Genomic DNA, 25,701 nt, shown 5'->3' on the forward strand with positions numbered 1-25,701 from the left:
TTTTTATTACCCCAAAAAGAAACCTCATACCCATTAGCAGTCACTCCTCATTTTCCCACATGGCCCTTTTCCTAGGCAACCACTAATCTACTTTCTGATTGTAGATTTGCCTCTTCCTTGTACATGGAATCATACAATATGTGGTCTTTTGTGACTGGCATCTTTTACTTAGCATGATGTTTTCAAGAGTCATCCATGTTGCAGCAGTGCTTCATTTCTTTTTATGATTGAATGATACTCTGTTGTATGGCTTATACCACATTCTGTTTATCCCTTTATCAGCCGATGGACATATGGGTTCTTTCTACTTTTTGGTTGTTACGAATATGAATATGCTATGTATGTTCATGTACAAGTTTTTGTATGGACATATGCTTTCAATACTCCTAGGTACATCTCTAGGTGTGCTTAGCTACCTTTTTGCATATCTTTTATTTTATATGTTACTTTTATTATCAAGGAGCATGTTTAAAACTAAATTATCTTCCAGTTTGCTCCTCCTAGTCTCCCACTCCTCTGCCTTTCTCATTCAGCCTGGCTTTGCTAGTAATGCAAACTTCAAATCATCCTTCTCCTTTAAAGTCATGTTCAGTCTTTCACCAAGTTCTGATCACCTTCCCTTAAACATCTTTGCATCCCTGCCCATTTCCTTGTCCACCTGGTGCAGGTCCTTGCCATCTCATTCGTGACCTGGCCTCCGCATTGGCATCCCCAGCTTCGTCTCCATCCCTCCCAGTTGACCTAGTGAGTGCCTGCCATATCAGTCTCTCTAAAACACTGCTTCTGCTTGCTGCTCATTGGAGTCACAAGACCAGCTTAGCCACTTACCAGGCGGGCTGTATTTTCCTGGATCAGTTACTTCTCATCTGTTAAGAGGAGGTTAGTCAGACCACCTCCCAACATTCTAGTGAAGGTTAAATGATTGCCCTTGGCTTTGCCTCCTACCAGTAAAATGAGATAAACTTCTCGGTTTCATGACCCTGCATTTGTATAGCTTGTCTCCTGTGGAGGCAAAGACCATTATGGTAGTATGTAGAATATGGATGTATATTTATTTATAAATAGTTCTAAAGTTGTGTTTTGATATATTTGTATAATGAATTTATAATATAAACATATTATTTTATTATAATATAAATTTGTAAAATATATAATATAATTTAAATATGTCTATTATATTTTAAGATCATACATACTAACTTACATTTAATATTTATTTTCAGGGGCAGGCACCTAATGCAGCCCTTTGTATTTAGTACGTGATCACCCAATTAGTATTTACAAAGCAAATCAGTTCATCGATTTTCTGCTTAATCTGGTTATTTGAATGGGTGGTAATTATAAGGTGATAAATTGACATTTGTACCTTAACAGATAACAGCTTTAGAACTGAACATGGAGTGCAAGTATAAAACAGCAAACACACCCCTGGGTAATATTTTTTGAAAGGTCATTTTATGAACATGGAAAATTCCTCTACTAATCAAGAAAGATAGCAGGGAAAGCATAGCTGCAGGTCAAATACAGGTTACAGAGATGTTCTCTAGGGTGATCCATGGCTTCCTCATATTTTTAGTACAATGAAAGTACTGTAACTAAACGAAATCTTCCATCTTCCACTATGCATGAATCATTTCCTCTCTGTAACAGACAGATACACGTCTCATCTGCTAGAAAACATACCCTACTTCTAAATGTTGTTTTCCACTGTTCATTGAGATTATGAATAATATTTATACGTTCTTTCAGTCGTTTGTTTTAAAAGGCATATAATCTGAAACTTGGTCCCCTTTGTAATTTGACCCAAGAAAATTCACTTCACTGATAAGACACGGTGAGTCAGAAGGGGCAGTGATAATGCCAATTCAAAATGAATTAAACCTTATTGGAAATTTTGACATTCATTCTTTTCTTGATGATTAAATTTTAGTATCTACTGTGTATGAGAAAGTGTGCATATTTAGTTGCTGCTTATTATAGGTTTACTATAAACCGGACATTTTACAGATGAAACAAATAAGTTCAAAGAGGCTAGGTGATTTTCCTAAGGTCATATAGAGAGAATCGGCTGAGTAGGGGTTCACATTCAGGACAGTTTATCACCAAAATCTGTGCCCTTTCCCCAATCAACAAATACCCTGAAATCACACGTTAAGGGGTGGGGGGTAAATATTAAGGCTTAACCTTTCACAAATTTAGGAAAGCCTTGGGGAAAATCCTTGATTTAAAAAAACCCCAAGAACTATGCTTTTTTTGGCACAACAGTGCCTAAGGTGATGTGAGAAGAGAATTGACTTTGCTGTGGTTTGAAGTGAGTGCAATTTGCCATTGTATTTTACGGTAATATCCTTTAGTTAGGAAAAAAGTTTACATGTATAAATGAAAATGTATTTCTTTCATAAAGAGTTTATCTTATCAGCATTAACTATAATGGTGAAGAAAGATATTTGAAGAAAATACACGGAAATAACCTAAAATTCTCTTTCATAAAAACATAGCAATGTTTGGTTTCAGATATTTTCCCCCTAATATTGCTTATCTTGTCAAATAAATTGGTTTCAAGGGTAAAGCCCTTCCAGTAGGCTCCTCTGTAGTTTATGTGGGAATTCAAAATAGAAAGAGGCTCAGGGCCATGAGAGACAGAAGCAGAGTTTATGCAGTGGAATGTAACGGTCCCGGGGAATGTGGAGAAACTCTTTTGAAGAAAAAGGAGAATCATAAGCTAGAGGGAAGAGAAAAGAAATGTAGATAAAGTTGGAAATGGATTCATGAAACTTAGATTCATAAATGTCTTTAGCAGATAACGTTTTTTAGTGCACCATTAACCAACGACTTGGTTAAACTGCTGAAAGTATCTAAAGAAGTGATTCATTGTAGTTTTAATGTGTTACTCCAGTAAAGCAATTGCAGTCTCTATTTTGGGATGGTTGTGGTACAAGTAATCTTTCCATTTTATTATTTCCCCCCACCAAATATGTGTATAAGGAAGAATTATTTTTAAAAAATACAAAAACAGGCTTCAGATTTACTACCTTCAATAGAATATCTCTATTGTTAACTGTACTTTTAAATAATTAGTTTAAAATAATTAGTAAGTATGTCGCCTGGAGGCTTATGTCTAAAAACAGACAAGAAAGGAGCACTTTGTGGATCCTCCCCCAACAGTGATTAAAAAAAAAAAAAAGCATGACTTTTTCTCTCTGATGATGCTCTGTCTCATGATATATAATAGAGCTTTCCTCTCCCAGCTTCAGTCTTCACGTCAGGGCTCTGTAAGTGCACCCTAGGATTCCCAGGAGAGGTAGATCCTTAGGCAATGGGAGGAAACAGTTTGAAGTTATTTTGAACCTCTGCCATCTCTATTTCAGTCTCAGTCCTCAGTATGTGTGTTTTATTCTCCCCCATTTTGCTCCTTCAACCCTCTACTCCTTCCAGCTCAGCTCTGTGTCATGGTAACAAAGAACCAGCCACATCCAACTCAATGTATGTATGTGTTTTAGCCAAATCATCACTGCAATTATATAGTTACTCAAGGCAGTAGGTTAAACTCTCCCTCAGCACTAAACCCAAGAATATAATCAAAGATTATGTTCATATTTGTCCACCATAAGCCATAAATTATATAAATTGAAGGATATTTAGCTCAACTAATCTGAGAAAGAAAGAAACACTCAAAATAATCTCAATGAAAATACCAGTCCTGTGTGTTTCTTCAGTTCATGATGCATAAAAGCCAAGACTTTTTAACATAAAGCCTTATTTAAAGATAGAATGAGGTCCTTAGGTCTATGTCTCTGTTCTCCGCCATAGCACACCTAGAGGTTTCACCTCTCCTCTAAATCTTCTCCAAGCTTCTGATGTACATAAAAACAGCTCATACAAACTATTCCAAATTTTCAGCTGAAAACGGAATAGATAGTTCTAAGAGTTTGATCACATTCATGACCAACCTCTTGGTCAGCTGAGAGTACCAGATCCAATTAGTCTTGTTCCCCCTTCACGTGACCCATTTCTGTTGTCTTGTGACTGTGTCTTTGCATCCAAAGATCCATTTTATAGGAGTTAACTGCATGCAGTCAGGTTTTGGTGGCTCTGTATAACCTAAGCCAACCCATATCTGCTGCAAAGTCAGATTCATAGACCTCAGAGTCTCATGCCAGGTCTTCCTAAGGTGGCAAAAGGCCACCTGAGTTGTACACCAAATTGCAGCCTCCAGGTTTCTAGTATCCCCCAGCAGGTTTTGCTGAGTGTTCACAGAGAGTGGTTATGATTCAGACCTTTTGCTTGCCACATTAATGAAAGGAGGCGCCAAACTGATGGACCAGTTCTAACTCGAGGATGGCAAGCACATGTCATTTTGTGGGCCAAGTTCAACCACTAGAGATCAGACTTCAGGCTTTTGCCGTATGGTGGACTGCGTGACTTGAAAGTCCTCTGCTAAAACATGCAGCAACTTTAAGATAAAATAGAGCAAGCTTAAATGCATAGTGGAGCTAGCAAGAAAAGATTAGGATATTGCCAAGGGACAAAAAGAGGTGAAAACTAAAACGGGAAAGGCATGAGCCATTGCTACAACTGAGTGTTAGGCTGGGGTCTCAATGGCCACCCCAGAAACGAGATATTCTTACGCCTTTGCCTGGAAACATCCATTCAAGTTAGTCTGCTTTGTTTGTTTCCCAATAGCCATGCCAAGATATTTATGGTAAACTGCTCCCTAATCCTCAAAAGTAATTTCACTCATGCTTCTGTGGATGCCAGTCTTCTTCATGAAGGGTTAGGGGCTTGGCATGTGTCCGGAGCTACTTAACCAGCTCAGCAGATGAAACTGACTCTCTGTCTTCCCTCTGTGCTTCCCACCCCAGCGCACTCACCACTGCAGCCATTTGAGCCTTGCTTAACAAGGAGGGGCCGTTTGTCATTTGTGTTTGTTCTCAAACTCCAGAAGGCTAGTTATACTTAATTTTATCATTTTGTTCTTTAGTATTAAGGAAACAGATGAACATGAAAAGAAAGAGAATTGTTGATTCTATGTAACCCAAGTTCTGGGCTTTGGAAAGAATTAAAAAGTGGTGTATCAAATGGAAACAGGCTCACAGACATAAGGGAGGAGGAAGGGATAAATCAGGAGTCTGGGATTAATAGACACAAACTACCTACATACATAAAATAGATAAGAAACAAGGATTTACTGTATGGCACTGGAAACTATATTCAGTGGCTTATAATTACCTATAATGGAAAAGGATCTGAAAAAAATATATATATATATATGTAACTGAACACTTTGCTGTACACCTAAAAGTAACACAATACTGTAAATCAACTATACTTCAATTTAAAAAAAAGAAGGGGTATTCTGAGAAGGATTTGACCATGAATAGTTTCAAAGAATACCACATACCCCTGGTTGAGACTAAGCCAGGGATGTGTTCTACCCTATCACAAAGTTAAGCAGAACTTTGAAGCTGGGGCCTGTATATGATGGTGGCACTGTTGTTACAATGACTGAGAATAGGATACCCATGATTATCAGGCATGGGATTCAGGCACCACCAGATATTTGTAAGTGAAATGGAGGCAAAAAACCTTCATTTACCAAAAGAAAAGGTATCTGCATTCTTTACTTCTCCCCTACACAAAGAATATTTTGATTCCCGTTAAATAATGATCACGACAAATATGATTGGAACGTAACCAGAGAAAATTCCTTGTTTAATATGTATCTTTATTCTTTTAGGCCTCTTTTTCGTGGAAGTTCAGATGTCGATCAACTAGGAAAAATCTTGGAGTAAGTAGTAACTGTAATTTTACATCAGTGTCTGTAGCATTAAAACATTTACAGTGACCTTCCTCTGATGTTCATGTAATATGTTTATCTCTTGTCTTTCCTACCCCAAGCTGCTGCTGCAGACAGTGTTGCTATTTGTGTGGTGAGTGGGGACAGGGTAGACGTGCTGTTTTGCACAGAGCCCCTCATGACGTGTGGCCTAACTGCTCTGCTCTGGAAGCTTGTATGTTGCTTGTGTGGACCTTTTGGCGGCTTCTCCTTCTCTGCTTGGCTGAGCTCCAGGTCTTTGGTTTAGTTGTGTTGTCAGCTGGGGGTCATTTCAGATGCTCCCACCATCAGAGGTGGGGTGCTCAGTGGCCCGGTAACCCATTTTGCCCACTAGGCTTCCAGTCCGCATTGAATGTCCTTTATTCATCCCAGTTGGTTGTACATTGTTCTGTTTTGTTTTCCTGGGCCAAGGGTGCTATGTTCCACAATCCATTTTTCTTTGGAACACTGAAATAGGAAATGAGAATCCTGGGTTCCAGTCCTGTGTCTGTGGCTAAATAAATGTGCGATCTGGAGAAGTTCATTTAGAACACCCTGTCGAGAGCTTCCCCAGTGCCTGGTACATTCTAAAGGCTTAAAAAAAATGTTAGCTATTATTGTAATGATCATTCATTATTTTACCTCTTTGTTCTTAACCTCTTCACCTGAGACATGAAACTTGAAGATCCTTTCTTGTGCTCAAATTCTTGGGCTCCAGTTGCCTATGGCATAGCTCCTTGATGATTTTCAGAGTTCCATTAGTGTCTGCATGTTTGTGCATATGAAGATGGATGCTCTCATGTTTCTAGAATGTTAAGAGGCTGTTCTTCCCGCAGAGCATGCAGTATGGCCTCCTTCGGGGATTTGTGTGTTTTCCCAGCCCATCAGAATTGCAGTGGGGTAGGAAGAAAGTGGGAGTTCTAGAACCAAAACCAGCCCTGATCATTGGTCTGTACCGTTTTAAAGGAAACCCAGTGATTTTTTATCTGTAAAACTGATGAAAAGTACCCTTAATGAAAATAATTTTATTTTAACACCATCTTCCCATGCATAACTGCTTGAAAGAGCTGGAATAAAACTGGAACCTGAGTTAGTTCTTTGGTGACTGGAAGCAGCTCTAATAGGCTTCTGTTAGTGTCAGTGTCCCTGCTGAGTCAGAACCCACGGGCTTTAAGGCCTGAAAAACATTTGCTCGTTTTACTGTTGGGGGTGCTTCCCAGGTCCAGGGCAGCAGCCACCACAGCTGCTCCCACTGCTGTTGCTGCCCGCTCTGTAGGATGGAGGGACTCAGGACCAAATGTCCACGTTACTCTCTGCTTCTGGATGTCACATTCTTTGATCATTCAGTGGTGAACTCCCATCTATTCTTCCCTATCCCTGTTGAAGATATTTTGTGTGCATGTGAAAGGGAAGTGGGAACTAGGAAAGTGAGACCTACCAGTGACCCTCTTGGTAAAAGTAAAACCAATCTTAATGGAAACCTGCTTGCCAGACGCTGAAGGTCCTTCACCTGCTTTTCCTTGCCGATGCTGTCTGGGCGTCCTGACCACCTTCAGCCCTGGCATCTTCAGTCTCATTCACACTGCTGGTGCCCCTGAGGACACGAAGCCAGTGAGGTGGACCACAAGGAACCTTTGATGAGCACGTTTGACTTGCTTCCAAGGGGAAGGCCAGTTCCGCTTTTGACAAAGGCCTGAGATCCTGGGCTGCCAGCAGAAAGGAAGCCATAAAGTTCGATATGTTTTGCGCCTTTAGGTTTTACTTCTCGGTTTCTGGCATTGTTTCATCGAAATTGTGTTCTGTTTCCTCTGAACGCATTCATTGCTTTGGCGTAGAGAAAAGGGACAATGCTGCACCCTAGTGTCACTTGGAAGTACTTGAAGAATGGTTTCTGTCCCGGCCGTCACTGCCATTTATAGGTTTTGTGCTCTGTCAGTCTTTCCAGTACAAATGTCAACTTTTAAGGCTTGTATTCAGCTGTCCAGATACTGAAATTTGATGCAAGCACTTTTTGAAGGACCTATCAGAGTTTCACAGCGCTCATATATAGGCTGTAAAAGTTCATACTGGATATTAAAGTGAATATTTTTTAAAGGAAAGCCATATTCACATTCTCTTAAGGAGAAAAATGTCTCTGCATTTAGGAAGATTTATACTTTCAAAGAACAACAAGTACTTTGAAAGTGAAACTGAATGCTTTTAGCCAGTGACATTTTAGAGCATTTTTAGGAGCAGAGTCATAGTTAAATGGAAACAAAATACTGGATTTGGAGTAAGTTCACTCTGGGCTCTGGACTGAACTCTCTGTGTCTGACTTTGGCAGTTCATTTCATTCCTCATCCTCAGTTTCCCTGTCTACAAAATGGAAATAATAATACTTACCTGCATGTCTCAGGAGGTCATTATGGGGATCAGAGAAGGTGATAGATTTTAAAACACTTTTAAAAGTTATTTATGTAAACAGGTATGTGGGTGTATGTATGTATACATCACGTGCAAATATACATACAGAGACAGTATTTTTCTGAGAGCTTTTGGCACTTAGCTGCCCATATTAACAGATTTAACTCGATGTATTCAAAACTGCAAAGAAAAAAGATTTAAAAACTTACTAAGAGCTGTTATCATCTATTTCTAAGTGACTGGTGATGATATGCAAGAATATTGATACAAATATGGCTAAAAGGCTAAAAACAAATGAAAGGCAATTTTTAAAGTTGTTTAATAAGCATTCTTCTGTTCATGTTTCCTTCTTTTTATCCTTATTCTAAAACTTGCTATTAAACAAATATGTATGTTGCTCAAGTTGTCATTTCCGTTCCTCTTTCCAGTAAATAAGTCCATGAGTCTGTCTCTATCTACCTCAATAACGTGGCTCTCCCAGCATGTCTCACAGAGGTAGGATTACAGTATCTCCCCAGACACCCAAAGACAGGTGCAGTTACGACACAGGTGTCTGCTTTCCCAGGTGAGGTCTGTGACCTGGGCTTTGTTGAGGGAAGGGAAGGGGAACAGAGCCTGTGAGAGATCTTATGACACCACCACGTGCTCCTGAACCCTGGGGACTTATTCAGGAGATCACCCCCAGCGAGGGCAGGCCAGGAAGATGGTAACGTAGGCCAGCACCATTTCTAACTGTAGTCAAAATAGTTTGCTCAGTATTTGAATAACCGTATATTCTGTCCACTAAACTGTAATTTTTTAGGTTAGAGTTAATCAGAGTCTGTGTGAGGTATAAGTTCTTGCTTGCCCTTATTCCCCTTGTTCAAAGCTCCTTAACCACCTATACATAAATTATGAAGAATATCTACATAATACATAAGCTGTGTAAGGCCACTGACCTCTAATATTTCTGAACAACCTAAATCACACGTCAGTATAATTCAAGCAGTTCATATTTTTTGTGTGGTGGTGATGTGTTGCGTGCGCATTTTAGATCAATGATGTTATTTTCCTCTTGTGATAATAATAGTGGGTCATGCATTGCTGTTGACGAGTACTGTGTGTTAGGCACTGTGCTATGCACTTTACGTAAGTTATTGCTGATCCTCATAACACCATCAGTTGTTGTCATTGTTGTATAAACAAAGACACTGAGGCTCACAGGAGTTAAGTAGTTTGTCCTTACCTACCAATAAGTGGCAGGTGCAGAATTTGAACCCAGGTCTGCCTGTTTCCAAAGGATGTGCAGTTTTTAATATCACTTGATACTCTCTCTACATTTCTGATCCCAGAATGATTTCCAGGAGAAACGTAAATGATGCTGTTTTTCTTAATTGTTTGCTCACTTAGCAGTACCATAAAATAGTTACACAAAATATGTGCATTAAATTATATACATTAAATGTGATATTAAATTATAAAATAGCATTTGCATAACACAGGACTAACATAACTTTTAGCCTCATGTTTCTGGTCTAATTTTAATTTATGTAATTTCTGTTTGGGGAATTATTCTTTAACCAAAAATGCAACCAAATTGATGTTTAAACACAATCATGTTAGATGAGCATCATAAAAGCATGTCAACAGAACGGTTTGAGCAGAACACAAAAGCCACTCTTGGGCATAAAGGCAAATATGATCTGCCCACGTGGGCGTCCTGTGAATATAGAGGTCCTGCTCCATCAGTATTTCAGGGCTTATTGGTAATGTAATATTTTCCATTTCTGCATTATTGCTTACATTTTGTGTCTGCTGCCAAAGTAGTCTCTTACTTCTTCCCAGTGGCTTTCACAGTTGTCCTGTGAGAGCGCCTTCTGCCCCATGATCACCGTATTGTTGTAGGACAGGGAGAAATGAGTCCTGAAAGTCGTTCAAGTGAGGGGTTCCTGGGGCTCTGTGTCCCCCATGCCTGCCCCTTAGACTTTACCTTCTTCTAGATTTTGCTGGAAAATAGCTTCAGCACAGCAGCTAATGCTTATTTTCACACGTGGTTCTTCGTAGCGTAATTGGACTCCCAGGAGAAGAGGACTGGCCTAGAGATGTTGCCCTTCCCAGGCAGGCTTTTCACTCGAAATCTCCTCAACCAATTGAGAAGTTTGTGACAGATATTGATGAACAAGGCAAAGATCTACTTCTGGTAAGTTCACACGATGCCAAGTTGGTCTGCACTCTGCTCATGAGAGACTTGCCCTGTCCATGCGGGGTGGTGGGCACAGCGTCAGCTCAACACCGTGGGCCACAACCACCCAGGGCAGAGGCCACAGTCCCTCTGCCGCTTTCCTTTCCACACCTGAAGCAGCCAGTGGCTTTTGATTCTGCAGTGTCTTCAGTTCCTGTAGAAAAAGAGTCTGATCCACACTCTTTCAATCTGCCATCTTTGAATGTTCTTTTGCAGCCTTAGAATCCTCTGGATTTGTCTAAACATATGCTTCCTTAGAAGTAAATATTATGTTTCCTTGTTGACAGTTTCATGCCACTTTAAGCAGCTTGTTTGGCATTTTAATGTGCCTTTTCTTAAATACGCACATCTTGAGGAAGATGTTTTTCCAAAGGAACTGCATAGCAATACTCCTTCTAATTACTAATTTATTTAATAAATATTGAATGATTATAAAACACCTCACGGAAAACAAAGATTTCTGTGCCTGCTTGAGACTCAAACTCATAATACTTGGCTTTGTGCGTAATTCCCTGTATTTGGAGACCAGAATGATGGGTAGAATGTACCTGTTGGGCTACTCTTGGTGTCTGGAATCCAGTAAGTAGTAATGAGTGTATCCTTTACCAGTGGAAAAAATTGACCTTTGATATCTAACCAAGAAAGTGCTTCTAGACCCAGAGGAGCCAATGCTCCCATTCTGCCAGTGTATTCTGATTTTTAGGTATAGACCTAAGAGTCTGTACAATCCATGAATTAGTTGAAGTTCTGATAGTCAAGGGACCAGCTAGAGTTAGAGGGAGCTGACAGTATGACTGGAAAGAAGCAGTGAGGTGGAGAAGAGGCATTCAGAGCAGAGAAAAGCAGAGTTGCTAAGAGCAGGTGGTGAGCAATGTTATGGTTCAGCTCTGTGTAGACATCGCCATTGATTGGTATGTGTGCAGAGCCCTAGATTTTCCCAGTAAAAAGCCCTAACTCCATCTTCACTTGATGGTGGCTCATTTTCTGATACTTAGGCAAGAGTTCCCTTCATTGCCAAGTTATGGATCACAACAGCTGAATTTCCTCCCACTGTTTATTTCTAAAACACTCACTAAGGACCTTAGCCCACATCCTTTGAAATAGATCAAGTTAGAAAGGAGGGTATTCACCTAGACAAAGGGTCATTGTACATGCACACTTGCTGGCTCACCTGCTATTTCAGAAGATTCTTCCTTGGTTTCAGATAACAGGTATGTATTTGCATTACCTTAAGAAAAGGGGAATTTGATGGGATGTTTCATGTGGCCTGGAAATGGAAAGCCACCCAGAGTGTAAACATTCTGTCTCTGTCCTGTGCACTGCCTACTCTTAGAAACTCTGCTTTTCTCTGCTCTGAATGCCTCATCTCCACCTCACTGCTTCTTTCCAGTCATACTGTCTGCTCCCTCTAATTCTTGCTGGTTCCTTGACTGTCAGAACTTCAACTAATTCATGGATCCTTTCAGCTGTAACCCCCACTGCTGACATTTGCTGTCAGTATTTCCTCCATCAGATTCCTAAAAGGGGGGATCTGGCTGACATACCTTACCTTTTTGCCAAACCAAGATATGGGTTGCTACCTAAGGGCAGGTTGCACTCCTGGCCCAGTCAGCTATGCTGGGAGGGGGTGGGGACCACGTGTTATAAAATATAGCCACCATGGGCTTTCCTTTTCAGCAGTAAATATTCCTCATTCATTGAATGAAATGTTCCTCTTGGAAGAGGATTCTGGACAGTCACAGTGATGAACAGTTTTAGTAGTGAAGTAGCCTACTCCTTCCAGAACATCGTAAGACACCCCAAAATATCTCCTGGCCCCAAATCAGTAGGAATCACTGAGAAGAACTTAAAATGTAAATATAATAGACAATGCCATGGGTTCCTTCAGGGTCCCCCACTAACAACGGTGGCTTTCAAAGTCAGATCATACACAAGTGCTAGTCTGGAGAAGTAGCAGGAGACAAAGAAGAAAAAAGAGCAAAGAAATCTACCAAAGAGAAAAGGAGGTGGGTGGACAAGGAGTGGCAGCAGAGATTAGAAAACACAAAGGAGAGGAATAGAAAGCACAGCCAGTAACATCATGTCCAGGGAAAACTTAAGCATGGAGCATAATATCCACAGGCATTCAGGGAAAGGACAGCCCAAGACCTTAAACCTCAGAACCTTCTGAAAGCTCTCACTATTTCGTCCTAGAGGGACACAGGCTAGAACTGTAAAGCCTACAGCCTACATTCGGGACAAGAGAGGCAGCTGAGACCCCTAGAGTACAGTACCTGTTGCCTCTTGTTAAAAATTTTTTAGTAAGGAAAAAAAGTGAAAGGTGTTTTAGAATGTTTTATTTAAGAAACAATTAACATTCAAAAGTTTAGCACTTTAAAGAATTATCCTTCATTTTTATCTGAAAAAAAGGTTGACTTTATATCATGCCTCAATCATACATGTAGGGATATATATGTCCACATTTATAAATGCTCTTACATAGGTGCGTAAATAGTATGCGGTAACAAGACAATTCAGGGAAAGGATTATTTTTAGCAACCAAAACCTACATATCTTTACAAGTATTGTCCCCTTCATCATGCTTCACTTGGAAGGCTGGGTACTTACTCCAAATAGGATATGCTTAGAGTTCTTGCTACAAAACTGCTTTCAGAGCCTGAGGTACTTTTTTTTTTTTTTTTGTAATGGTCCACTTTTGCTGCATAACAAACATCCAAACAACCATCTCACTAGCATATAGCAGTTAGCATTTGTTTCTTGCCTGTGGGTGTGTATATTGGCAGAGAGAGCTGTGTGAGTCGTCTGGAACAACTCTGCTTCAGCCAGTGGATCAAGTACTGGTCTTCTCCACGTGTCTCATTCTGGAGTCCAGGCCAGAGGGGCTTTGGCTCCCTGGGGCATGTTGTTCTCATCATAGAAGGTGGGCACTCCCAGGAGGGCAAGCAGAAATATACAATGGCCCCTGAAATATACAATTGGAAGAGGCACCCTGCCATTGCTGTCCCCATTCCATTGGCCAAAGGAAGTTACGTGGTCAAGGACAACTTTAGAAGAACACATACCCCTCCCATGAGAAGGGGAAGGGAAGAAAAGGGGGCGGGGGGAATCTGGGCTAGAAAACTATCCAATCCACCACAGTAGTCAATTCTTGACTAAGCTGCAATTCCAGAGGCTCATTTTATAAATCAGTTATTTGGCAAGTAAAATTTTTTTTGCAGAAACATTATTACACAAGATTTTAAAATTAATTCTCAAACTAGCCAATCATTCTATTGAAGTAGAGCAATAATAGAACTTAGCCACCTTTTCTAACAATATTTCTGTAGAAAAAAATGTATTAGACCTCCAGCTTGAGATTCTCACACACCCCAACCTTAGGTGAAGGATTTCTCCTTCACTCTACCCTCCTCCCAGCTCTAGGACATCAGTGTAGTGTGGAAACAGGGCTTCCTCCCAGATAATCCTCTAGGGACATTCTCTGTATATTGGACTTATTTCCACAACTTTTTTTTTCCCTTCTTTTCTATGTCCTGGGAATTAAACTGGCTGCTTCCTTTTCTAATGCCACTACCTAATTTTCTCCTTCTTGGACTCTGGGAAAAGAACTCAGACTTAAGAATTTTGCCCCTGCTTTCCTGTCCTTTGGGAATTCAGCCTTTGTAAAGCTTTTCTCAAGATGTTTATTGTTATCAGAGACAGTAGAACCATTCTACGAATAAGCTCCTTCCTCTGCTTGCCATATGGTTCTTTGATTTTCAGAAGACACTGTGGGCAGGCTGGCATCCATGGACTGGTAAGGGAGCTCTGGATACATAAGATTTTAGGAGGCCCAAAAGTTCACCTGAAATTATTTGTAGAATTTTCAGTTTGTACATGTTTTTCTAGGTCAGTTGCATTCAGCAGAGATTTAGAGGGGTCCCTAATCCATTCAGGACCTGACTAGGACTGTCAGCCACTTAAGGGCAGAATCCAGATCAAATGGAAGAGGCCTACATAACCATCATAACGTTAAGTCTAGATTACATAAAGGACTGAGATCCAGAGACATTTCTGATCCCCAGCTCACTTCAGTGGACACTGCATTACGAGGATGGAGAAGCTGGTACAGCTTCTCTGCTCCTTGTGACCTCCTGGGGTAATGGGATGGGGTCTTAATCATCGTTAATTAGTGCTTGCCTCTTGCTAGGCACTCCAGAGGAGTTGGTGGAATGAGAGAAGGAGGATTTGAAGAACAGGATTACCTGGGGTTGGAGTGGAAATGAAACTGAGATTAGGGAAATGTTCTGACTATCTGACTGTGTATCAACAGCTTGGGAGTACAGATTGCTGCTCCAGAGTTCACCTTTCCCTCTTTTCCCCTTCAACCTGCACTTGAGTCAGCAGCCTGAAATAGAGTTTAGTGAATTGAATCTAATGGATTCCTTGTAGGGTTGCTGCTAGCCCATACGGCACCTAGATGTGAATCAGAAAGGCAGGCATCCCTTCCTCTGGGTGGTGCATCCCTGGGATGGGGCGTGTGGCTCGCTAGTGGATCCGGGTAATTAGGGTCGAGGCTTTAGCCCTTACTTGCTGCCCCCTCTACTGGCCCTGTGTTCAGTAATTACCCTTTGTACTGGAACAAGGTAACCCCTTGCTATTCCCTGCTCATTGATAAAACCTGGGGCAGGGTGAAAAAGTAGGGTGAAGACTCTGACTATAGCACTAAGTTTGCTAGCATCAGAAAAATCACCACCCGAAATAAAGTCATATGCATATTGTAATAATAATAATATTATTATTGGGTTGGAGACAAAGCCTGGGTAGGTAACAGCCCACAGGCGACCTGAAAGGTGTTGCCTTTTCCTGAGAGGCAGTTCATACATTAGGGACATAAATGAGTCCTGTCTACATATTACTTACTTAGTGTCCCTTGAAGCAGATATCTGTTCTCATTACAGACACACTTATTTAAGTGGCAGTGAATAGATAACATAACTATGTAAGCACGTTATTTAAATGGCCGTGTTTTATGTCAATTCATCATTTTTTTCTCTATCACAGAAGTGCTTGACATTTAATCCAGCCAAAAGAATATCTGCCTACAGTGCCCTGTCTCATCCGTACTTCCACGACCTGGAGAGGCGCAAGGAGAACCTGGATTCCCACCTGCCACCCAGCCAGAACAGCTCAGAAATGAACACAGCCTGAGGTCCCAGCCGCTGCCTTGAGCTGATCGTCCGAAGAACCCCTCGGTGGCTGATGGTCCCCTGAGCAAGCTCTGCAGAGCTTTGAGGTTGTGGATCACTGGCTGGAGACCTTCTAGCTGCCGTCTTCTGGATGGGCTCTGCTTCTCCAAGGAAACCGCCTAGTTTACTGTTTTGAAATCAATGCAAGAGTGATTGCAGCTTTATGTTCATTCGTTTGTTTGTTTGTCTGTCTGTTTGTTTGTTTCAAGAACCTGGAAAAATTCCAGAAGAGAAGCTGCTGACCAATTGTGCTGCCATTTCATTTTCCTGATCTTGAATGCTGCCAGTGTGAAGTGAGCAATCCAGGCACAGCTGAGTTATGATGTAATCTCTCCACAGCTGCCGGAGCCCGATGTGGTACTTTTGAGTGAGAGAGAGAGAGAGAGAGAGAGTGTCTGTGTGTGTGTGATTCTTGATCTCTTAAAGTGTTACTTTCTGTAAACAACGAGAAAAATTGAATTTTAAAGACTCAAAGGGACCGCTAGATAACAGGCATCTGTTGACTGAAGGTGATTCACCAAAATGGGCTTCTCAAAGTAGAAAGTTGAGCCTGTGTCCTCAGCATTTCTTTTCTGGCCAAAAGCAGTAAATTTGCTAGTAGTAAAAGGTTCACTATCTTGATAAAGCTTTATACACACAGTAAAAAGAAAAAAAAATTCTAGTATCTTTTGAGAAATCTGTTTTTTAAAGCACACATTCTATTTACTCTTCAAAAAGCTGAATTTACTCATTGTAACATTAACCTGTAAAAATATGCTTTATTGTTTCTTTTAAAAAATACCCTATAAGATTTTTCCTTACTTGCTGTAGATTTAGGGAGTGTACCTCAACTAGGTAAAATGGTCAAAAAAAAAATAGAGAAAGCCTTTATTTCCTAGTTTGAAATGTATTTCCTTTTGGGTTTTTGTTGTTATTTTGTTTTGGTTTTTGTTTTAGGAATTTGTCAGCAACTGTTTCCTGTTTGGGTCTGCAGGGTAGTTCCCTGTGACTAGAGACAGGAATGCCATTTAAGTTTTCCTCGCCTTACACTGTACTTCTTCTACCATGCACTGCCTTATTTCCAAAGCATCTGTCTTATCTATCCCCCAGCTTCTCTAATGTATATTACTGCCGTTAGATAACCAGTAACAGATTGCTTAAGCTGTTCCCATGTACCTCCTACTTTCTTTCTTTCAATGAACCTTTCATTAATAGTTAGATTCAGACTATGGCTTATGGCTCCAATTTCACAATCCTGAGTCCCATATGTTCTCCATCTAATGCCATCTTCCTACCTGGCATTCACTGTTGTTACCTAGGCAATGAGTAGAAGACTGGTTCTTCTCAATCACCAGCACATAGATTGCTTTACTCAGCATTTTACATATTTATAGACTATGGTGTCAGTGTAGTCTCTGAAGGAGTGTCTTTAACTATTTTCAGAAGTATGTATTTACTCTATAAGATTATCTATTCTCCATCCACCAGGCTGTGCTTGTTTCTAGTGCCTTATGCGCACTCCTACTCTCTGCAAAGCCAACCTGACCCGGGCATTGTGAACAGCTTTACTTTTCCCTTTTGCCATTTTCTCTGCAATACTCTATATGCCATACAATCACCGCCTTCTATGTGGTTAGTGCTCAGTCAGCTCTAGTAACCAGAAAACACAGAGATTAAGTGTCTCTGGGGAAGTTCAGCTACCTTTGCTTTCTGATTCATGTTTTGCACGTGTGCAACAGTTAGACCATGTTTAGAGTTAGGGTTTTCAAAGAATGGACACTGGTTCACTCAATAGAAAATGTTCCAGGTGACGTTTCTGCATTGTCAGGCCTTTCTGAATTCTTCACAGCTTATATTATATATGGCTATCTTGAACAGGAGAAAAATGAGAAGACTTTTCTCCTTGAGAGCTTTCTGGGCCGGGAATCATCCTTTATTCTTTTAATACGTATGTTGTTTAACATTGTTCTAATTTGGTAACTTGAAGAGCAGGAAAATTTGTCTAAAGCAAGATGTGAATGAGAAGATGGGCCATAAGAATGTTTTATACTTTGTTCATTGTGATGACAATGATTATGTTTTGTCATCACTGTAAATGCTTGAGATATAATGAATCCAGAGCGTTCAGGGCAAGAGTATTTGTGGTCTCCCCCCACCCCCGGACAAAGGAGTTCTGCCTTTCCTTTGATCAGGGGTGAAAATTCAAAGACCTAGGGGCCTAGAAATTGAATTTTAAAACTCACTGCACTGATCCATCATGAGCTTTGCAGTTAGTAACCCTGGTTAGAGTGCACATAACTTGAGTTTTTGCTTTTGCGAAAGTTTTTCTTAAGTTCGCTCAAGAAAAACGCAGCTGTTCTAAACTGGAATTTTTCGGCATTCTTTAGCATTTTCAACAAGTAGAGAGTTCAGCTTTTATTTCTAACATATGGTTCATTTCTTGGCAGCGATTATAAAGAAACCTTAAAGCACAAACATATTGACATTAATACTTGGCACATTTACCCTCTGAGAGCAGAAGGGGAGGGCATCTCGGCTGCTCTTACCTTGTGAAGAGTCTGTCCCCAGCTCTTCCATCCAGGTGGTTGTTGTACTTGAGTGATTACTCTCTTGTTTTATGTCTTTTACATCCGGCTCACCACTCCTGAAATCCAGGTCCCACACAAGCACCTCTGCCATTAGGGCACTTTGAAGCATCTAGCAGAATACAATGTTACTGAATATGGCTTATTCTTCTGTGACAAATGGTTTCAAACATCGTTGCCAAAAGCTAGGCAGTGATTAGCTGGAAGGTCATTCTGCCCCAGGGTTATCCTGAAGCAGTTTACAGCAGTTAAAAAAAAAAAAAAAAAAAAAAAAAACCAGGATGACAGATTGGGGATTAACATTTGTATTTCTTACTAGAACTGGGGCAAGCATATGCCTGATAGTTTCTATATAATATTCTGTTCTAGTGGCCCAAGCATTGTGGGAACCGTGATGCCAGGTGGAGTTGTAACAACCTACACTTAAAAAAAGTGGAAGAGAAACCTGTCCATTTAGGCGTCATAAGCTATCACATAGAAAAAAGTAATAAGGCTTATAACCTTATAACCTTAAAAACACAATTCCCAAGAGCTTGTAAGAAGCCAGTGTGTTGAAACCTCCCACTTTGTCTTTGAAGTGGATGGGAACCCAGGAGCAAAGAACCTGTTTTGGAAGAAAGCTCCGGGCCATTTCAGCCCCCTGTGTTCTCATGATTTTTCTCTCAGAAAGTACACACTTTGAATGGCCAACTTTTCATTTAGCCCCAGGTGACTTATACTAAAAATAGTTCAAAATAGTCACCTAAGAACAGAATCTCAGCCTTTTAGTTTTAGGTAAAAATTTCAGAATGCACAGGGTGTTAATATCTTAAGGAAAACTTGTACATTTTAATAGAGAAATTTATAATTTGACTCCAGAATGTGGTAGTATCCATCTCGATGAGAAAAAACATAAGTATTACCATATCTTTTGAACCTCGAATTATGTATTTAAATTGAGTTTTTGACTGCTTCTCTTAAAAGTAGTACCTATGAAAGTCGGTAATGGTGATTCTCATTCCATTGTGGAAATTAAATCATGTAAGCTTCCTAATAGCATAAACATATTAAAATTCTTCTCTCTAAAGAATTGCTTCTTTTAAGTGACAACTTTATTCTCTTTATGATAAGTACACATTTCCCCAAAACAGGCTTGTGTTACATAGGTGAGTTTAGGAAAGAATAATGTTCAAAGTTAATAAGCTACTGTAATTACTTAATTGTTAGTACAGAACCTATAGAATATTTACCTTGGAAAGAAAATATTGAAATATAGATTCTTAGATACCAATAGAATTCAAAAGAACACATAAAGACATAAAAATAATGTCTTTATTTCCTAAAAATAAAGATGTGATATAATTTCTAAATCTTTAAAAACCGTGAAACAGTAGGCAATGGATAGAGGAAGTTCTGGAGAAAATGAAGGTACTCAAAGAAGGATAGTTTCAAAGTTAAGTGTATTTTGAAGAATATATGTTTTAGCGTATATTGTAAGAATTTATGTCAAAGTTATCTGGCAACTATGAACTTGATACGGTCAAAAACAGACTTTATGGAAAAGCCATCCCACATAGTTACCATTTCAAAGGTTGAGCTAAGCAAACTAAACCATCCCTATTTCTTCCTCATTTCATGGAAAAAGCAGCCATGTCAAGCAAGCTATGCTTGTTATGCAAGCCTAAGAATATGTTGTAAAAAAAAATAATAAGCTTTTTAAACGTATGTGTTTCCTGTGCCACCAGGATTTTTGAAATCTTGTAAAGCCCAAACCATTTCTCATGTACATTCACTACATTCAGATATATGATTAGGAAGATAATTCCATGTTCATTCCCTACAGGGGAAAATCTTCTCAAGGCCACCAAAAACCTGTCAAGCAGTGTAAGTCCTCAGATAACTAGTAGTTGTGTTTTTCTCAGAAGTATAAGAATATAGCATTTTCATTTCTTATCAATGCAGTTTTCAACATGGCTTTGTTACATACCTATATCTCAAGCATTTCTAACTTGTACTTTTTCAGAAAATAAACCAAAAATATTCCTTTGGCCTTTTCCATCTTCTGATCTATGTGAATAACAGAAATGTAGAAAGAGGAGGGATCTGATTTTTAAATGTTTTCCTCAATTAGTTGCTTGTTTGTTTTTTTTTTTTAATGATGGTGCAAATCAGCTTTCTAAAATGTTTCCTACTTCTTAGCATTCCCTGGGAGTTAATTTAGATAAATGAATGGACTTCCATCAACATGTTTATGTTTCCTTGATACTGGTGCTCTGGCCTTCAAGAAGAAAACAAGATTCACCTGAAAATAAATTCAGGCTTTTTTTCAAGCGTCTGTTTAAACAGTATTACAGCAATTTGAAGTTGATACGGTAGGAAGGGGAAGTGATTTTTCTTGTAAATGTCTGTTTCAAAATTCACACTATCCTGAGAGATGGCCTTGTTTTATTCCAATATATTCCACAAGGTGGCACTTTGGGGAGGAAAAATCTGAGCAAAGCTTCCAACTTTTATTTTTCTGCACATATTTAACTTTTACCTAGCACTTGTTTTACAGGGTGATTAATAGTCTCCATCATGTTCTATAACTTAGATATTTTAGTTGTTAGGTAGGTTCTGAATGACTGAAAGTAAATTGTTCTTGGAGATGGATAATACACCCATTTTGTTATTTAAGTGTGGAGAGAGAGCCTAGTCCTTCATTCATTAGTTCAAGAAACTTTTTGAGGTGCCTAATTACTTCATTTTTCTAGGTGCAGAAGTTACATATATGGACAGACTTATTTTATTACTAAAAAGGCAACACTGATCTGTGCAGAGGATAGTTTTGTTAGGAGTGTAAAGCTCCTCCAGTGGCTCCAGCCAAAATCCCTATACTCCCTGTCAGCTGCTTTCACATTCTCTACCACAGTGGCCTTTAGAAAGTGATTAAATTTTTAAAACTTAATTAAAAAGTCAGATGAAGAACTAAGTAATGCATCAGTAATTAAGTAGACAAAACTATTTTTTTCTGAAGAATTGCTATGCAGAAACAGAGCCCTAAAATCCTAAAAGACCTGGTAATTTTTTACGTTTGTATAATGATAAGTGTAACTTCACACGAAATTTTAATTTTGTTAAATTTTCTCTAAGCATATGACTTAGAGAAAATGACTTAGGTATATATCTGCATAAGTGTTTGATTTCTCCACTTGTGAAGTTCTTTGGCAACTTTATTTTATATAAATATGTATTTTTTCATACACTCAAGTTTTAATTCACAGATCTGCTTGGAGATCCATTATTCCCTCCCCACCCCCCAGATGGTTTTACTTAATTTTAGAAGTCATTTTTCTATAAGAGTGTCGCTGCAATTTAAGAGGAAGGAAATTATATTATTTTTCAGAGTTTCCTTAGCACAGCATAACAGAAGGCAGTTTATTCCTTCTGAGTGGCAGAAGGAATATTGCCTCGATATTGCCTGCTTCACTTTCCTCCAGAGTAGCCGGCAGGCAAGTCTCAGTAATTCATACTGAATCAAAATACCGCACACCCTCGGGGCTGTCAGAGCTCTGAGAAATCTTAGGCCTCATCCCCCTGCTTAAAGTCCCACTGAAGTAGATTCCAATTTAAGCCCCTAAGTGGAAGGCCGAGTTCAAACTTCGAGTTTGCTATCGGTTGGGCCAGTCTGAACTCTGCTCGCTTTCAAAACTGAACTCCCACCCAAAAGGCTTCCGGGTGCGCTGCACCGTCGCCCCGCCCCTTTGGCAGTAGAGAGGCAGTGGGCGGAGCTGGCTGGGACCCGCCTGCCGCTCACCTGTTAGTGCCTGAAAGGATGTGCAGACCCGGCGGGATACTGTCCGAGGTCCACGTGCCCTGCTGCTGTCTCAGAGGCATCTGTTCTGCAATCTTAGGAAGTAAAACGTCCCTAGAAGCAAACGGGTGTCTTCTGTGCATAAGTAAGTACAACACAATTCTCCGAAAGTTCGGGTATAAAGAGATGCTGCTGTATGAAGCTGTCTACCAGGCATCTCTCAAAGCTCTAAGTTCAGCTTTTTTTTTTTTAAGAGAAGATGTATAATTACAGGAAATATTTTTTTAATTTTTTATTTTCTATCATTCTGCATTATATGATGGCAAAAGATATGCTTGGATAAGTTTTGTTTGGAAAATTTATTTTCTGCTTCATACCCAGTTGGCAGAAGCTCCTAACTCTTTAGTTCCTAGTTTCTTCTTTCTCTTTTTTCTTTGTTAAGTAATTAAAGATATGTGAGCAAATTATCTCTTGTAGGAGGGAGACTTTCCTGTTTCAAGGAACCTTTTGTGTGAATTGTTTCGTCAAACAAATAATCAACCCCTTTTCTATCTAAAATAGAGTTTGGATGGTCAAGTGTAGGTTTTCTTAGAGGGGACATATAACTGTACATAATTCTATAAAGAACTATGACTGTAGCACTAATCAGCAAGCCTAAAGCCACAAGTTATATCATTTCTAACTCTCTGTGGTTTCTAAGCAAATCTGTTGAAGTGCTTAGGTTACAGTTATGAAGAGACCCTGCATACCCTTACTTGAAAGTTTCTAATCCTAAGTTTTATGAAATGCAATAATGTGTATTAGCTAGCAATATTTCTGTGATCACCAGCAACTCCCAGTTTGATCCTGAAATCTTTGAATAATGGAAATAGATCCCAGCAGTAATATACTTCTTGAACCTCCTGCCCCGGCACCAAGTACATTATGTATCTTCTTATTTTGGTCCTGTGTTTGCAACAATGTACAGGTGAATATTTTAGTTCCTCACTTACTTTGTATTCATTTATTTGCCTATGACCAGTAATGAATATATTACTTAGTACATGGAACGAACAGCATCAGCTACCCCTAGGATCAGCACTTAACGAGGTGGGGAATGTCTATTTCAGGTTGTTCTACATTTGCATAAATTATTTCTATTATTATTCATGTATATTATTTATTTCTCAATCACACTAGTCCTGTGAAAGTGTGACAGAAGGCAGACCACATTAAGATTTGCATTTAGTGCTCATTATCATGGTGTTGTTGGAGCTAAGAAAATTAAATTTAGACTAAGCCCCCAAATAAGCTGCATGCATTTTTACATGATTAGTAGAATTTAAGTCTATAGAGATAGTGTTTTTGTGTCTAGGTGTTTTATCATTATGTAAAGGAATTAAAGCAAACGACTTTGTAGTTGTTCTTTTGTCAGATATGCATATACTATAGTGTGAAAATACAGCAAAAATTAAAACTGCAGATAGCAAAGCATCAGATGCTGCCTTAATTTAGGAACTCTGCCAGGCAGCCATCAGAACAGGTGCCAAGCAGAGCCAGGTGCCTGGGTGGTGCCTCCTCTTACCTGGCCTTGAGAAGACGCTTCCCCAGCATGATCTAGTGCCCTCGTAGGTGTCGTGTGCAGTAGTGGGAACAGGTAGTACTGTTGAAAGGAGAGCAGTGTGAGAGTTTTCTGTAGAAACAGAACTGTCAGCATGTGCCTTGAGGCTTCGAGAACGTGTCAGATGGAGAAGTCCAAGTGTCCATACTTCAAGCAACTTGATTTGGTACAGAAACAATCCAGTCTGGTAATTAAAACAAGGATTGCATGTACAGTAGTCAATAATGAGATTTTTAACAACCAAGAATCTCGAACACCTCCAAAGCTTGTTGCATTCCTGGTATTTTAGGTTTTGATCTGAAGGTTATATGGCAAGTGTTTTGTGTAGAAGAGCAGTATGTGTTAAGAAAAGCACAATATCGGTTCCCTTAGAGTGCAGATTAGAACTAGAGGTTTTTCATAGGACTATCATTTCTGAGATGTGTAAGAGCATGTTTTCACTGTAAAATGTATTAGTGTTTCTGCATTCCTATAGGGACTAGTTTAAACTTTCTTCTAGATTTCAGCAAGGCTGTTGCAGCCAGTGAGCTTTTTTTGCTTTTTTTCTTACTTACTTTTATAATAGAAAATGTTTTAAAAGTAGAGAAAAACTTTAATTTGGACATCTGACTTGTTGGTTTCTGTGTTTGAAATCACAGTTCTGGAGATGTAGAGATTGTGCATGTGCATATCAGATCCTAATCTAGGCTGTGTGAACCAGCCCAGGAGAACTGATACTCCCCCGTGCCCTGCATCCTTTCCTCCCTCCGTCCAGAAGTGCTCCCTGCCCGCTTCCTGGCCTGCCCACATGGTGCTTTCCATCCTCTGCCACTCTTTGGGATCAGGGACATGATGAGAGATGCTTTAGGCATCACAGGTATGCCTGTCCAAGCTTGGCCACCAACCCTACTTGACCTTTGGCTGGTCACAGCCATCAAGAGAAGGTTCCTGGTGCTGGGCACAGAGAATGATCAGGACACCAATCACAAATGCCCTCTAGCATCTTTGTACATATTTTGATTTTTAAACCAAGTCACTCTACAGAGCATTCAGTTTTGACTGTGGTTTAGAGAGAAAAACTAACCAAGAATATAAACCACATTCCAGGCTGCTGTTTTCTATCCATCTACAGGCTCTACTTTTACTGTATTTCTTCATACTTGAAACTCATTCTGCTATTTTAATATCAGGGTAAAGACTCATAAGGGTGCATGTTCTTTCAAGGTGCAAAATTACTCTCATTCCGTTTGCTCATATTGCTACAGAATGCTCTGTTTTGGTGCTTCAGATTCGGCAGGTCAAAGGAGCAGTGTGGAAATTCACTGCCTGGAACACAGTCTTACAAGAATGTTGGCAGGTGGCTTGGTGTTAGAAATTGCTTCTGCTTTTTTCTCTGTACACAGGATAGAGAGTTACCGCACTGGTCTGTCAGGTTCCCCTGGGTATCATACCTTCCTCACAGGGTTTATCAACCCTGTGCTCTCCCCAAGTGTGGGTGTAGTGCAGCTCTCTTAAAGCAGGGACCTTCCTACATATCTGGATCATTTAGCCCTCAAAGAAATATGACCTCGGGTGTAGACAGGAGAAAAATGGGAAGAGTTGTCTCACTCTAGCAACCATCCATTGAGAAAGCCTTCCTGGGGCAAAAAAAAAAAAAAAAAAAGGAAAGAAAGAAAGAAAAAGAAAAAAAGAAGTAAAGCTTGTCTGTAAAGTTACCCTGAGCTAAGTGATCTTGTTTCCTTCCCTTTAGGTAGATGAAAATATAGGTCAGTTTACCTAGAGTCCTCCCACTTGAAGAGGAAAGTAGAAAAGTAGGTGTTTATGTATTGAGAAATATGTAATCCAGGAACCACAAAAACTCACATTAAATACCCCATCGCTCCAGTCTGTTTTAAGAACTAGCCAAGTAAGTGATGCTTAATGACCGGGGGTTTCTGAGGTCAGAGGTAGCTCCTCTTAACATGCACCTTGTTCTGAGACTTGTTTGGCCAGGGACAGCTACCAGTGGTGACTCTGTGGCAGTGGCAAAGATAACACAGCAGAACATTCAGAGGGTTACAGATCAATAATCCTTTGGAAACTGGATGTCTTACTGGGTGCTAGAATGCAAATTTAAGTATTT

At 39.8% G+C, this 25,701-nt stretch overlaps 1 protein-coding gene across 6 annotated transcripts in view; it reads left to right on the forward strand.

The window, feature by feature from the left end:
- Positions 1-25,301, forward strand: part of CDK6 (cyclin dependent kinase 6) — a 215,570-nt gene extending 190,269 nt beyond the window's left edge. For 4 of the 6 annotated variants that reach the window (XM_032483999.1, XM_032484001.1, XM_032484000.1 and 1 more), the window contains exons 6-7: positions 5,738-5,788; positions 5,899-7,425. In XM_032483999.1, the coding sequence (XP_032339890.1) occupies positions 5,738-5,788; positions 5,899-6,292 (445 nt within the window). In that variant the 3' untranslated portion in view covers positions 6,293-7,425. The other 2 variants (XM_032484002.1, XM_032484003.1) reach the window with 2 other exon arrangements.
- The last annotated feature ends 400 nt before the right edge of the window (positions 25,302-25,701 follow it).

The sequence above is a fragment of the Camelus ferus genome, chromosome 7 (genome assembly GCF_009834535.1).
Source record: "Camelus ferus isolate YT-003-E chromosome 7, BCGSAC_Cfer_1.0, whole genome shotgun sequence".
Lineage (NCBI taxonomy): Eukaryota > Metazoa > Chordata > Mammalia > Artiodactyla > Camelidae > Camelus > Camelus ferus.